Genomic DNA, 16,721 nt, shown 5'->3' with positions numbered 1-16,721 from the left:
TATTATCGTGATATAATTTTTCCATTTTCGGTTTTCCATCAATAACTATAGTAAAGGCATGCTACAGACTAACTTATTGATTGATATAAATCAGAAAAAAACCAATCCCAACTTTTACATAATTTACAGTGCCACAGCAAAGATTCATATACTAACAATACACACAAATAACACAGAGACCATATACATACATGAATGAAAGGGAATTCAAGATCTGCAAAGCCAGTCTTGAATCGCAAGCCGCAAAGCATGGTTGGGAGTAAGCTGCAAATGACTCAATTTCAAATTGGTCATGGGTGAAGTTTCACGGCCATTCTCCAACCAGTCACGCAAGGCCTTTCCTTCATATGTGAATCCATCTGCTGCTACCTGAGGATCATGCATTATTTCCTGAAATGAAATCATTTCAAACATAAGCCAGATTGGTAAGAAATTAAACGCAAGATCACTGCAGATTAACTATACTTAATTCTAAATTTGAGCAGAGCTCGAATAGTACCCCCATGCTTCTGCAGTCCTTTTTGAGCTTGTTTAATGTACCTCTCATGAAGTTTAAACTCTCACATGCACAAATATGACTAATCAACAAATACTTGGAAGTCCAAATTCCTAATTTGTGAAAGAATCTAAGATTTTTCCTCACATAATTTTTGGGTGGCTTAATACTACAGTGACAAACTGTGTACAAACTTTATATACAAAGTCATGAGGCAGACAAAGAATGATAATGTGAAAGTAAAAATGTTAATGCAATTACTGAGGATAATTGGTGCTGCAATAAGAGACTGATATAACTTCCGTTTGTAAACATAGTTTGTATGTCTAGCATTAGTTTTTCTGCTGTCACAATAGTTATGTCCATCAGACTTGTCATCAGTACTTATACTTCAATTCATCAAGCTGAGCTCCCAGTGTTGCAAGAGCTCAGCAATTCAAACCGTGGAAATATAGTTTCATGCAACTTTCTTAGTCTAGTTCAACAATAAATTACTAAAAGCAAGCTCCTCATTTCTTGCTATTTGCTTAGTGGTTCATCAGCTACATCACGTGAAAAGATCATCAACGATAATGAAAGAAGTGCTATTTTTACCCTAGTTATAAAGAAGAGGGCACACACCTGAAGTATGGGGCAAAGAAAGAATGATGGTACTGGCCGTTCCTCAGTGACATGCAGCTGCTCCAATTCCCTCACAAGTGTTGGTGTGAGGTCAGGTCTATCCCTACCATACAATTCACAACATTGCAACCCCAGGTCCAATAAACGCCTTGCAACAAATGTAGGCCAATCTCCAGCAGATGAATCCAAAATTGATGTCCAATTTCCACAGGACACAGCTTTTCGCACTTCAGCCACTAACCCAAGTGGTAGCCTTCCAGTGAGTAGCTGAAGAATTATCACTCCAAAGGAGTAAATGTCAGTCTTAGGAGTTAGGACTCCATTCCTGTGGAACTCTGGATCTGCATATGGGAAAGCACCCTTTGGCACAGAACCCCTATTAAAACTTGGGTAACAAAGGCTCTCTTCGGTAAGCAGCCTGCATATGCCAAAATCGCATATCTTGCAGCTAAGTTCAGAATCAAGAAGAATGTTTTGAAGTTTCAAATCACCATGGACAATCTTTTCGGGTTTGGATGAGTGCAAGAAGCAAAGGGCACTAGCAATTTCAGCTGCTATCCGTGCTCGGTCCTTCCATGTCAAAGGAGAAATGTTACTTTTTCGAAAAACACAATCTTGAAGACTTCCCTTGGGCAGATACTCGTATACAAGGGCCCAGGCTTCTGGGCATGCTCCAAGCAAAGTCACTAGATGAGGATGTTGCAGTTTGCTAAGAACACGAACCTGCAGCCACAAATATGAAAAACATATTGGAGTTAAATAAGTTCTAAGCAACCCTATGACAAAGGAAAGATAAATGAGAACATCTTCTATGACTCACAACTCTTACTACATGGTTTTTTTTTTTTTTTTTCCTGGTCGGAATCACACATCAAACTCGGAATTTTGTTATGCGTGATTCATAAAACCAGCAAATAGAGCACAACATATCAATCAGTGACACAATCCCTCTGCTTCTCTTAGTCACCCCAATCAGGGTAGTAACGATCCCAGGTCTAAAGTACAATTGCACAGAGACTTTAGCGACAGGCTAGTTCACACATCCAATCCAATACAACTATACAGTTAGGCATACACTAAAAGATTACTCCCGATGTTTCAGAATTGACTGAAGCGCACCATACATTTAGCAGCCTAAATGTCATTGGAAAAAGATAGTGTTAATAGTTATGGAAACTTCAACCAAAGGGGTCGCACAAGTCACTTCAATCTTCTAGGGACACCTAAGCATGATAGCCAATTAATTAAAAAGGTGTTTAAGTTCTAAATATTATGAACAAGCAAAAACAAAATTGTACAAACTAGTGGGCTCTGAGTTATTTTCTATTGGGAGATACAAAAGTTCATGCCAGCATCATGAAGCCAAGTGATTGGCCTTTAGAAAAACAGAGAATTTATTCTTCTACTGTTTTTAACTGTGTAAGTATTTTCGTTCACAGGATGGAGTGGAGTGGGGTGGGCTGGAAATGAGAGGGAAAAAGATCAGCTGACCTCTTGTTGAAACTCAGATTGCCCTTGCATGTTATGAGGATGAAGCGTCTTTATGGCTACAGTTCTACCCAACATTTCCCCCTTGTAGACACAGCCAAATCCTCCCTCCCCAAGTTTGAAGCTCTCAGAAAAATCACATGTTGCAGTTTGTAAATCTGCCAATGAAAATTCTGCTGACTCAGGCAAATCTTCCACAAACCCAATGAACCCATTACAGTTTGTAGCTCCAGCTTGCCCACGACTTCTCCACCGCTCTAGCCAACGCACAGCTTCCATTTTCTGTTGTCGTAGTCTTTGCTTTTCTTGCTGCAAAGTTGCAATGGATGTCTGAATGAATTTTAACTCTCCAGCTGCTTGATCACGCCTACGGTTTGCTTCTTGTGCACGACTATCTAAAAGAGCAACATTCCTCATTGTCTTATGGAGCTCTCCAGTAACTTTTTCTTTCTCCTCCAAGAGCACTTCTTGTTCCTGTATCATAGTTCCAAGTGCATCCTCAGCTTCCTTCCTAAGTTTCACTTCACGAGCATGGGCAGACTCAAAAACTTTCACCTGAAAAAATAGAAATCAGTTTGTCTAACATTAGAAGAATACTGAAAAGATCCACAAATTAATCATGGTCTATAATGAGCTTTTGCATTATCATTACATACGTTGATGGAACTCTCAAATAATTCAAACCGAAACCTCCTCAGTGTATTTCCTATAAGTCTCTAAGCAAGAAATTGTGGGTTAAGAAAACTCTAGATGACACCAATATTTGATTTGCCTGCAAAACCAATGTTGTGAATTGTATAAAATTACTAGAACTAATTTGATAATTTTTTAAACGTAGAAAACAAACAAGCAAAAAAGCACACATGAAGTTAGGATATAAATTAGATGTACCAACGTTTCTAGTTTCTTTCTTGACTTCTCACTTTGATTTTTGGTTTCCTTTTCCTTTAAAGTAGTTATTAGCAAAGGAAAAAATGTCAAGCAACTGCAGCAAAGAAACATCGCAAAAATTCAGGTGAAACTCAATCTTTCTAAGATCGTTCACTGCATATGATGGCACAGACTCAAGGAATATTTGCAATATTTAAAACTAACAAAACAGAATTCAGGTGAACCAAAAACAAAGCAAGACCTTAAGTGTGTATATAAAGATTCAGTAAAAAGTTGATGTGAAAGTGCAAATACTCTGTATTTGTGTATATCAAGATCATGGTTACCTTGCTAATAGCTTCCATAGCTTCCAATTCCAAGTTTTTGCACTTCAATAGCTCTACATATGCTTGGTTCCTTAATTCCTCGGCTTCTAAACTTGCTTCTCTAAGTCGACCCCAAAGGCTATCTTCCTCAAACTTTGAATCAGAATCTGTAGATATCCTTTCAGCAGAAGTATATCCTGAACTGGTGCTACTTCTTGTCCTTAATAAACTCTGATCATAATGGGGAAAACATCCACTTACTGAACCAGACAAAGTTGGTGACATAGGCGATATATAAATTGGTTCAGTCTGAATCCAGTCAGTAATTGGAGCACTTTTTATACTTGTAGTAGACCTGGAACGAAAATTTTCAGAGGGAAATGATGAAGCTGTATTATGATATTGCAAGGATCTAGACCTTAAAGTTTCTGCAGTCAAAGTCTCTGCTTGATTACATGATGGCAATGAACTTGGGCCTTCAGAAGCTTCTCTCATCCACACAAGTTTCCCTTTATTCACAAACCATAATTCGCAGGACAAGGGAGCATTTTTGGAAGCATAATATGCTTTGCTAGAGCTCTTTTTGACCTTCATGCAACTATAATGAACCAAATGTTACAGCCAGGAGAAGAAAGTATGAAAAGAACTGAAAAAGAGAGAGAGAAAGAACACAAGCAAGGGAACATGGTATAGGATTTGAGATATCAACCACAATAAGAGATGAACAAAGGTTACACAGAGAAGACAGAACCCACTTACACAATTATAATAACTGTACCTCATACCAACAATTTTAACAGGTGAAACAAGGCTGCACAGAGAAAACAGAAGTCCACTAATATGATTCTAATAACATTTTGAGGTGACTGTCAAAAGCTTTTCAATATTAGTTTCGATACAAAGATAAAAAGCCAAGTTCAGTGTCCATGTCATGAGAACAAGTATGATACATATTTAAATTATAAATCATTTTTGTGTTTGCTTGCAACAAAAAATTTAGTAACAGTTTTATATTTGCACTTCATTACTGTGTGGTGTATAGAACCAAAAAGGTAGAAAAGATTAGGTGTTACGCCACAGCAGGAGATAACCAAAGCAGTCTGACAGAGGCACCAAACAAGCCATGCCAAACTATTACTTTTGAATACTTTAGCATATGAGATCAGCTGTTCAGTTAGGAAAGGAGGAAGTGGTGAAAACATCAATGGATTACTTACTTCTCTGGTACAGCCCCAATAACAAGTTTCCTGATACCATGTATGTTTGCTAGTTCTATAATTGCTTTCTGCACTTGGTCAGCCTCAGTTGTTATGATGCTTGCATTCACCTGCAACATAACTATTTTCCTAAGATGACTAAACAAAATGAAGCAGGTCTTTGCATAAAAGTAAATGAATAATCATGGATTCACATTTAACCAAAACAAGTTCACATCTTAATCTTTGAATCATAGAGCCATGCATGACGCAGTCAAACCCAAATGAACGCATGTTGAACTGAATCGTACAAGTGTTTTCTCAGGGTTATCACTCATTTTTGTACTCACCGTTTCATTTTTCAGATGTACTTCAAAATATATAACAGCGGACATGAGATAATAATGCAAAATTATTAGAGAAACTAAAGCTGATATTCATTTCTTTTACAATAGCAAAGAAGTTTCACAGGCTAAGCATTTGCCGACTATCTAAAAGATTAACTTGTTAGATAATGTTGTCAATCCACCTTTTTAATACCAATTGCTAACCAATTTCTGTCCGATGTAAGATTGCAAATTCTCCCTCACCTGATCCTGTAATACCATCATCACATCCAACACTATCCATTGTTAGTCCTGCCCTACCTAGACCCTTTTTAAGGCACTTGACATGTAAAAGAGGAACTCACATAGTGGATAAGAACTTTGCTCATTCTGACCATTTATCTCGCATTAGAGACTTATCAACTACCTAAAAGATTAGCCCTATTAGGTGATGTTGCTTAACTAGCCTTATAACCCAAGACTTAACCCATTGTTATTTGATTTGTATTGCAACAGAAGGTACGCAACTATTAAGCACCACCACACGTATAAAGCGACAATCAATAACACCAACATTCAATTATTAACAACACATCGATACTCCTGATGTTTGTCTCATGAAGCATAAAGTATATAAATTGAATGAAAAACGTGAGTGAATAATCAAGATCATCAGAGAAGCTAATAGATAGAGAAACCAAACCTGCAATAATTTCATAATAAGTATCTCAAACAAGGTGGGCGATTATTAAGTAAGACCACCATTACAAAGAAGCAATCATTTACACTTAACATATAACTATTAAGGATACAATAATAATCTTGATTTTTGCCTCATGAAACAAAAAAGCTTATATTTATAATATAATAAAAAGAAACACTCGCTATAGACATAGAGATGAGAAGCTGAATTGAAGATCACCTTAACTTCAGAGCAAACGCTCAAGTAATAGTCCAAAAGATGCTTCATTTCATCTCTCTCTTTCATTCTAAATGCAGAAACCACTTCAGGACTAGCCTGACTCGCAGGTAATTTCCCCACTGCAAAATCAATATAATTCAGAAGATCATTTCCAAAACATATCTCAAACTTACCACTCTGTGACAAAAAAAAAAATGAAAGAGAATTCTTTATACTAAAAAGAGAAAGAGAATTACATAGAGTTGGAATGAGAGGAGAGGGCTGGTGAACATGAAGAATACAAAATTCTCTACCACTTCCAAATCGCTTAAAACTCCAATGAAGCAAACTCACACCTCNCACCTTAACTTCAGAGCAAACGCTCAAGTAATAGTCCAAAAGATGCTTCATTTCATCTCTCTCTTTCATTCTAAATGCAGAAACCACTTCAGGACTAGCCTGACTCGCAGGTAATTTCCCCACTGCAAAATCAATATAATTCAGAAGATCATTTCCAAAACATGTCTCAAACTTACCACTCTGTGACAAAAAAAATTAAAGAGAATTCTTTATACTAAAAAGAGAAAGAGAATTACATAGAGTTGGAATGAGAGGAGAGGGCTGGTGAACATGAAGAATACAAAATTCTCTACCACTTCCAAATCGCTTAAAACTCCAATGAAGCAAACTCACACTTTTCTCCACACCCTTTCCAACAGCAACATACACTTTCTCATTACTATCTTCTTCGACAATCTCCGGCAACTGGCAACTACTCACCTTCCTAGAAAACAAAATTCCAGACAGCTGGTGGTGGGGCCTCTGTGCCTCTCTTAAGACCTCCATTTCTCCGTTCTTCTCTGTGAAACTAAACAACCTCACCGAACTACGGTAATAGGTTGGTTTTCATGAGGTCATGTTAACTGATGATGATTTAAGCTGTGAACCATATTGTAGGAGGATGTAAGATTTTGTAGTATTTTCTTTTTCCTTTTTCTTTCTTTGGTAGTACTCTCTCGTCTCGTGCTCTATTTCCACGAAATGGAGCTTGAGTGATTGACTTTTGTGCTGACTTGTTGCATGAATTTTCTAAATGAGAAATTACCTATTTATTATTTCTAAATTAATATACATTGCTTTGTACCATACTATTTCTTAATCTAGAGAACTCATTCGATGATAATTTAAATTTCTAAATTAATTGTTATACCCTTTTCTGTTCCAGTTTTGACAAATCTGCTAATAGGATATCAAAAAATAAAAACTGGTAGATAGCAAAATCAAGGGGCCCATAGTGATTATATTAATTTTGTCGCAAGGTATTTAGTATTTAGGAATAACAATTACGTAACACTACAGTGATTGATTGATTAAATAAGATCAGAGCTGGAGCGTGAATGGCGGCAGTAAATACTAAATAGTAAATACAAAATTATTATCTACAAAATTATTATCTAAAATTAATTTGAGTATTATAAAAATACTCAAATCCTAAACCCTAAACCTTAAATCCAAAACCCACTATTATTTTTTATTGCCCATCAAGTACCATCTAAATCAAGTAATAATATAATGTACCTCTCTTTTAAAAATTTATTAAGCCAACTGGCAATTGGCGACTAATATTTGGTCTAACTAACTAGTAGGCATGCATTATTAATTGTATAGATATAGAACACCGACATCATCTTTCTAATGGTCCAAATCCCAAACTGGCAATAATGTAGTCAATCCAAAGTCTAACCAACTAGTCTTAATCAAGTCGAGTTAAGTATCTGATAAATCGAACTCGACTTGATCTCTAAAATATCGAGTTTGAACACTATTTCGAGCTCAAAATTTGCAAATTTTATAACTTTTAAATTACATATAACTCCTATTACTTTAAAAACTATCAACTTAACCATCGAGCTTGAAAAATACTCATGAACATATCGAGTCAAGACTGTGATCGAAGTTGACTCGATTAACAATTCAAACTACTCGAACTCAAACTCAACTCGACTAATTTCGAGTCGAGTTCAAGCCAACATCGATTTTCACCCTAGTCTTCACTCTTTTAAGTCAAGCGGCCTTTGCTTACACCGACTGAGCCTTAAATACATTTTAACTTTCCTACAGTAAACTGCCTCTATCCAGAACTACTGTAGTTGACAAATCATGCCTTCAAGAGAAAACTAAATGGATTACAAGTAAAGCAAATCACGTTTTCCATGTGTAGAACCAAAAAAAAAACCCATATTGTGCCTCGTCTCAGGGAAACCTCTTAGCTAGAGGCCCAACAGAAAACCAACTAATTAAACAAATCTTATTAACTAATAATAAATCAGATTTAGGAATAAGAATTGACTAATTGAGGTAATCTAAGATGACCGTGAATGAGTGAAACGTTTAATAGTTTATCTAAGAAGTATAAAAAAGAATATGAAAAAGGAAAACCTCGTTTTTCCATCTATGTAGAAGCAATTGAAGTCCAGATTAATAATAAATGCAGACAAATTCGGAATTAGCATTGAACAAGAACGGTTCAACAACTGCTAATTAAAAATAATAATAAAAGAATTTAAAACTCTGCAATAGGCCCTACTTCTCTCTTAGTCATATCCTTTCAACAATATAAAACATGAAATTCAAGAGAAACAAAGGTACAGTAATAACATGCAAGAAAACGGAACATCTCTCTTCCATCTCATTGATCCCACAGAATTAGAAGCATTTCCTGTGCACAATAGATGGACCAGATTCATCGTACTCTGCCTTTGCAATCCACATCTGCATTTCAAACATAGACAATTACTTCCCTATTTGAACTGCAAAAAAATTACTACAACAAAATCCTAATGTAGTAGAGCATGTTATATTTTCTCAGGAGAATGAAAACTTAAGCATAACATATCCGATAATGTTACATGCAGGTATGTACACAACTAAACCATGACCTGCAAAGTAGCTTCTTTAAAACAAATGAAGCTATTTTCTAAGGTTTTCATTTTTAACAAGGAAATACCATAAATAAGATTAAAATGATAATATTCCTTGAATATACAACTGATTGCACCTGTGCATACTAAACACTAATAAAACATGAATTATCATCACCATCATAATTATACATACCTGCTGGAAAGTGCTGAGAGATGCTAAGATGGAGCCTCCAATCCAGACACTGTACTTTCTCTCAGGCGGAGCCACCACCTTAATTTTCATGCTGCTTGGGGCCAAAGCAGTGATTTCTTTGCTCATCCTATCAGCAATGCCAGGGAACATGGTTGAACCACCACTGAGAACAATGTTTCCATACAAATCCTTCCTAATATCGACATCACACTTCATAATGGAGTTGTACGTGGTTTCATGAATGCCTGCAGATTCCATTCCAATCATGGATGGCTGGAAAAGGACTTCAGGACACCGGAAACGCTCAGCACCAATGGTGATCACTTGCCCATCAGGCAATTCATAGCTCTTCTCAACTGCAGAGCTGGTCTTGGCAGTCTCCAGCTCTTGTTCATAGTCAAGGGCAATGTATGCCAGCTTCTCCTTCATATCCCTAACAATTTCACGCTCAGCTGTGGTGGTAAAGGAATAACCACGCTCAGTCAAGATTTTCATGAGGGCGTCAGTAAGGTCACGACCTGCCAGGTCAAGACGGAGGATGGCATGAGGAAGGGCATAGCCCTCATAAATGGGGACAGTGTGGCTGACACCATCTCCAGAATCCAGAACAATACCTGCATAATTATTTGGGACAAAAGTAATAATTAGTGAATGAAAGCATCCAAGTACATGCTAGACCAACTAGGTTAGAAGAATACTAAGATCAAAACCCCCATTGTGCCATCAACAGTAAGTTAAAATTAATGTATCATATAGTCATGACATCTTTCCTTAAGCTTCTTCTAACTTAAAGTTCCAAGTAACAAAGATTGAGAATTATTGATATGAATGCTTCCAAAGGCCTATTCTGGAAATGGTAGCTTTTAATAAGACTATAACAGGTGACTTATATTTGTAACTCATTCAAGATAGTGCTACTAATATATAACAATTCACTTCTTCCTTACCCATTGCAAAATGCAGGTGGCACCTGCCACATCCACAGACCGATTATTATCATTCTCTAAACAATTTGCAAGCCAAATTCCTCCATACATTAAAAAAAATCTTCAAACAGATGGATAAACAACTTTTGAAATCAGTTAAAGTCTATTTAAACGAGTGCAAACAAGGTTATATGCATAAGATGGTGAAATAGTCAAACTGCTTACCAGTTGTACGACCACTGGCATAGAGGGAGAGAACAGCCTGGATGGCCACATACATAGCCGGAGTATTGAAGGTCTCAAACATGATTTGGGTCATCTTCTCACGATTAGCCTTTGGATTGAGAGGTGCTTCTGTGAGGAGAACTGGGTGTTCTTCCGGGGCCACACGGAGTTCATTGTAGAAGGTGTGATGCCAGATCTTCTCCATATCATCCCAGTTGTTTACAATACCATGCTCAATCGGGTATTTCAGAGTTAAAATACCACGCTTGGACTGAGCCTCATCCCCAACATAGGCATCTTTTTGGCCCATGCCAACCATTACCCCAGTGTGACGTGGGCGACCCACAATGCTTGGAAACACTGCCCTTGGAGCATCATCACCAGCAAATCCAGCCTGAAAAAAATAGACAATGCATCAGGAGAACCATGAATAAACTATCAGAAATTCCAGAGATATCATAAAAAGAAACCCTGAATTTATACCTTAACCATTCCTGTCCCATTATCACAGACGAGTGGCTGAATATCCTCAGCATCTGCCATCTTCTATAACTAGCTGAACAAGTCATCAGCACAAAATTAAAAGAGGTGTTAATAAAATCAAACCAAGCAGAATATAAAAAGCAATAACTTAGATGTCCACAAACAAGATTTTGCATGTGGCCTAACAGACGAAATTATGGGAGAAGTTCCAATGTAACAACATAATATCAAATCCAAACAATTTATTAGTAATGTGATTGATCTAGAAACCCACACTTCCCAGCATTGCCCATGCCCGGTTAAAGCTAACATAATTTCATAAAAGAACAGATCTTTTTGTTCTTCAAATTTAACATTTTAAAATCATAAAGCAACCAGAACATTACAACATAAAAGAACCAAATATTCAAAAAAATCTAAACAAAACGATTCTCTCTTCAATTCTTCAGACATTGTAAAGAAATGATTAAACGCAACCAAAATCAATTCCATCCCAATACACAAACTACACAACAAATAACAAATACAAAACATCAAAAAGCCTGAGCATGAATCTTCCAGATGAAATCCTAGCACATAAATATTACAAATATACGTAAACAAGATTAAATCAATGAAGCTAAACCTAAATCAGATAAATTCAATAAATTTGTTCACCATTTAACAATGTAATCGACATCGGATTAATAAAAACACAAAATCCAGATCAAACAAAAGAATATCACACCAATAATCAAACAAAGATAAACAAATCAAGATCCGTACAAACAAATGAACAAATTTCCTGAGTCTTTAATTTTCTTTTGATTTCTCACGTTTTCTTTAGAGCCGAACACATAATAAGCATAAACGAGAACAATGTGGAAGATCGTTATACCTTAAAAACGAAGATTACAGAAAGAGGAGGGTCCGATCTCAGCAGCGCGCCCTTAGGTTCAAAAATGATGTAATGAAATTGAAACCACGCTCAAATGAAACTCTAACGCAACTGAAATGAAATTCGCTTTATAACAACTCGGATTTCCATAATATAATCGTGGCCGTTGGAAGTTTTTTATGTTCTAGATTCAAGTATATGACGACGCGTGTACTTGTGATCTGGTGTTCCCGTGAATACAGCTGGTTTTGAAGCTTTTGTCAAATGAAAACTGAAAGTACGAGTTTGCCCCTTTACTTTGTCCTTACATTTTTTGTTATATATAATATCGTTAAAAACTTAAAATAGTTATACATTCTTTGTTTATATCAAGAGACAGCTATATAAAATAAAGCTAGTTCAATTAATCAAATCCAATTGAAAATGAGATTAAGTTGGATTTCAATCTTATAAATTAAATTTGATTGGATTCTAACTCAAGATTATGTAAAATAGTATGGAATAGGAAGCTTCTTAAATCTCGCATATACTTTATAAATTAATGTTCAAGTTGAGTTTACACCATTATAAAAACACAAACTTTTTTTTTTTTTTTTTTCCATATAATCGGAGTGTTCAGCCTAATTTACGTGTATTTCAACTAATCCTCGAGATCTATTGAATATGCTACAAGCTCAATGTGTCAAGTAAATCACAAAATGTGATAGATAACCTACTTTATAGGACTCGAATACAAAACTTTTGGATAACCTAAAATCTTACCACCCGACCACAACTTAAGTGGTTCAAAGCAGGGATGGGCATAAAACCTCAACTCGCGGGACCTGCCCTGACCCGGACCGAACAGAACAGGCTGGGGTTTCCCTGAATCATTCTGAATTTGGGCTAAGATCGGGCCCAAAATTAGTCCCGAATTTTGGGGACCGGTCGGGGTAGGTCTTGCCCGGCCCACATATATATATTAAAAAGTCAATCATATATATTATATATACCTATATGAATTTTAATATTTGAAAATCAATCATATATTATACAATGATAAATTATAATTGTGTAAGTATTTTCTGAAACTATATACAAATAGGTAATAAATAAAATTAGATTAAATATAATAAATCATTAACATATTATATATATATATAAAATATGTTAATGCTATGAAACAAAAGTTATACATTATACATTATATATGATATATAAGTATAATGTATATAACATATATATGTTATACATTATACATAATATGTTATTATCTATAATCATATGTTAATACATAATATATGTGTGTAATATGTATATATTATAATATATTATCAATTTAGTATGATGATCTTTATGTTTAATATGTACATTATAGATTTAATTTCTTTTTGGATGGTATATTATAATTTGGAGAAAATGGTAATAAGGACACAAAAGTAGAAAACCTTTAAATGGCCTTTATTCGGGGATTCTCTGAACGGGCTATGGGCTGGGATCGGGGAATCCCCTTGGGCCTTCAAGCCAGGGCCAGAGATATGGGTCCCCGACCCTGCCCCAGCCCGTGCCTATCCCTAGTTCAAGCCACAAACTTGCCTAAAAATTTAAGATGGAAGAAAGAAAAGCCCAGAATTACTGGAGCCTATCAAATATAAATGAATTTGCAATGGGCTTTGACAATTTCTAATTGAAGTTTGGTGAATGAAGTGAGGCAGCAAGTAGCCATACTTGCTTAATTAAGAAAATTGATTTTACACAATTCAAGTGGCCCATTTGGCCCAGATCACTCTTTCCCAGGTGGCCCATCTGGCCCAGAAGTTGTGGTGATTGAACTTCAAACAATCGAGATTTGGAAGATGACGATAGTTTAAGTAATAGACTTTTTCTCATAAATGCGACGTGACAGCTCACAATAGGTTTTGTTTGTCCAACAATAAGTCCCGTTTAACCAATTACAAGTGGGTACATCGTATTAGTGAGAAGAGTTTATCAACCCATCTTTATTGTTAAATAATTAGATATTACCAAAATTATGAATACTAATGTGAACATTAGAAGGTGATGGGGTAAATAATAACGCATATAATGATACAAGATCTCTTACAATCGCATGGTATGAAAAATTAGAGATCTGACAGTACTATAAAGATATTAATTACTATTATTAAATAGTGAAATTAGAGGGGCATGTTATTTGCTTCTTCAATAAGTGCTTTTTGAAATAAAACAAGTACTTGTAGTAAGTATTATTCATGACTGGGTGTACCTCTCAAAGGAAAGTAGTTATGCTTTTCTGCAGAAAGAATCACCAAAATGAATGCCTTTAGTTACGCTTTTTGCAGAAACAGTTAATAATAAATGCTTCTCCTACCAAAAAACACTTTTAAACACATGTTATCAATAGTTTGATGCTATAGAATAATACTTACTGTACACTCAAAGCTTAACTCCTTCTGCTCTTTCCCAAATGCAGTGTGTATATGTATGTATGAAGAAAAAGGAGGTGAGATTCATTAGCAGAAAATGACAAAGTAAAGTGGCGGGAAAGGTGTATGTTATGTAAAGTAGAAGGGAGGACTGAGGGAGGGAGTTGGAATTGAGGGAGAGGAGATGATTGTAAGAGATGGATTGGGGACATGATGATATTAAATGGGAAGCAAAATCATTAAGCATGCATGAGCATTAGCATTAGAATGAGATAGCAATTATGTGGCATGAGAGTGTGTGTGTGTTCTGTTCACTTTTTCATTTATTTATTTATTTATTTATTCTCCCACCTTATCATCACCCCTTATTAATCACTCTTTATTTCATAATTAAACCACTATATATTTCGCTATTCGTACAACATTCTTTTTTTTTTATAATCGGGTCAGTTTACGTGTGTCTCAACAAATCTCCAGGGACTTAGAGTTAACGACTAGATAAACTCTGAAATGACCATCTTTATTAGAACCTGTGGAGACTCGAACTCAGGAGCTCATAAAACCTCATTTTGCTTTTTTACCACCAAGCCACCCAATAGTAGTTAAACCATTATATATTTCACTATTCGTACAACATCCTTTTTTTTTTATGATCGGGTCTCAGTTAATCTCCGGGGTCTTGAAGTGACTACCCCTATTAGGACTTATGAGGACTCGAACTCATGAAACCTGTTTTCACTCTTTTACCACTAGGTCATCCAATGGTGGTTATATTTTTACTATTCATACTACATATCCTTTCAATTGATTTAATTATTGACATAAATTATATAAATACTAAACAATTATACATATAAATTAAAGTGTCTTTATGGGGGTTTTTTTTCTGAATAAAGAATAAAGAAGTGGCATGTAAAAGAGATAAAAAAATTTGGGGCAGGGTGAAATTTGTATAGATATATTGAGTGAAGAAAAAAAAAAAGGAGCATAGTGGGATCCTTTCTTAATTTGCACACCCTTATCATGTCGAAAATATAATGTGATGAAATCCAAGCAATCCAATTGGGTCCCCCACTTTCCGCTACAGAAGACATGCATTAATTCATATCCTCACACTTTACATTATCATAACATTAACACATTCCATTTCACCATAAATAATGCCCACTAATTTTTTTTTTTTGGTAATTAATTTACCTTTTTCAACTAAAATAAAATACCTAAATTAATTCTTTGATTCTGATAAAAATAAAATAAGTTATAAATCAAAGGGGAGGGAATCCTAAGGCAGAAATTGAAATTGGCCTGCAACTGGGACTGGGACACCCCACCCACAACATGAAAATGGCCGGCCGAAGCTGCCACACATGTGAAAAAATATGGTTAAATGCAGCCAAAAGTATGCAAAATGTACATTCTTATTATAATATAATGGAATCTTCATTATTAGGATAATGCCTAACTTAATCATAGTACTAAAATATTTGTTTTATTTCTAATCAACTTGACAATCTTCAATTCTTCATGGTAGTTTTTTTTTCCTGAAGATATGCAATTGATACGTCCAAAGTTCATATTCTGATTTCACCCATAAAATAACCTAATTTTATTTTCATTAAAATCAAGTAAAAATGGGAATGATTCTGCTGAAAAACTTTGGTTGGGTGGTTAATTAATTATCATTAACATAATTAATGATCCTCTTGACTTCAGTAAGCACCAAAACATGGAGGTAATTAACAATGGCCCACGTAAGGCATGCACCAGACAGTGTGGTTTCTTGCGGCCAGCTTAAGCCAAGACATTTTCTGATAAAAGCCACGTAGAAATGATATTTCACCAGTAAACATCTTCAATGGTGTTTCTTTTATACAAATAAAGATAATCTTCATATATATATATATATAAAGAATAAAATTTTTATTCAAATCTATTAGATTTTTTAAATTTGATAAAGATATTTTTTATTTTCAAGAAAAATATTTAATAAGAGAGAGAATTAATAAATAAAATAAAAATTTATAATTTATTAATTAAATTTAAGATAGAAAGACAAACACACTATTTAATTTATATTTAAAAGATTAAAAATTTATTAAACTCTTATTTTTTTAATAAATTTTTTATAATAAAGAATTTGAATCATATAAAAAGTGATCTGGATTGACTATAAGGAAAGAAAAAACCTACCTAGAAAATATATATTTTTTTTTTCTTGCATAACAAACAAAATTATAGGAAAGAGAAACCAAACCATGCGAATACCAATGGCGATGCCATTGTCAAAATATCGCGACAACTACACTATACGCTAGCTAGCTGTATGGTTAGTATTAGTATTATATAGAACATGCATGTTAAGATCAGATGGTTTCCCTGTAGTAAACCACGTGCATAGATGCATCAAAGCTCGTAGAAATCAGGGAAAAAAAAAAAAAGAAAAAAAAAGGCGATTGCTTAAGGG

General features: G+C 35.0%; 2 protein-coding genes across 3 annotated transcripts; both read right to left on the bottom strand.

Moving 5' to 3' along the window:
- Positions 1–59: 59 nt before the first annotated feature.
- On the bottom strand, positions 60–7,262 carry LOC116146241 (U-box domain-containing protein 33-like). Of its 2 annotated transcripts, XM_031431648.1 has the most exons (8): positions 6,923–7,262; positions 6,482–6,583; positions 6,246–6,364; positions 5,019–5,128; positions 3,823–4,399; positions 2,609–3,160; positions 1,118–1,840; positions 60–390 (listed from the first exon to the last, which is right to left on the bottom strand). In XM_031431648.1, the coding sequence occupies exons 1-8, from the start codon at positions 7,068–7,070 to the stop codon at positions 208–210; spliced, it is 2,514 nt and encodes an 837-aa protein (XP_031287508.1). In that variant the 5' UTR covers positions 7,071–7,262; the 3' UTR covers positions 60–207. The 2 variants fall into 2 exon arrangements, with proteins under 2 accessions (XP_031287508.1, XP_031287507.1); XM_031431647.1 differs by lacking the exons at positions 6,246–6,364; positions 6,482–6,583 and adding an exon at positions 6,588–6,706 and having other exon boundaries at positions 6,821–7,262.
- Positions 7,263–8,778: 1,516 nt separating this feature from the next.
- LOC116146243 (actin) lies at positions 8,779–11,947 on the bottom strand. Its single transcript, XM_031431650.1, has 5 exons — positions 11,853–11,947; positions 10,976–11,048; positions 10,493–10,886; positions 9,342–9,955; positions 8,779–8,996 (listed from the first exon to the last, which is right to left on the bottom strand). The coding sequence occupies exons 2-5, from the start codon at positions 11,033–11,035 to the stop codon at positions 8,931–8,933; spliced, it is 1,134 nt and encodes a 377-aa protein (XP_031287510.1). The 5' UTR covers positions 11,036–11,048; positions 11,853–11,947; the 3' UTR covers positions 8,779–8,930.
- Between the last annotated feature and the right edge of the window lie 4,774 nt (positions 11,948–16,721).

The sequence above is a fragment of the Pistacia vera genome, unplaced genomic scaffold (genome assembly GCF_008641045.1).
Source record: "Pistacia vera cultivar Batoury unplaced genomic scaffold, PisVer_v2 Contig475, whole genome shotgun sequence".
Classification (NCBI taxonomy): domain Eukaryota; kingdom Viridiplantae; phylum Streptophyta; class Magnoliopsida; order Sapindales; family Anacardiaceae; genus Pistacia; species Pistacia vera.
The sequence above is the reverse complement of the archived record's forward strand: the minus strand, read 5'-3'. Positions and strand labels throughout refer to the sequence as shown.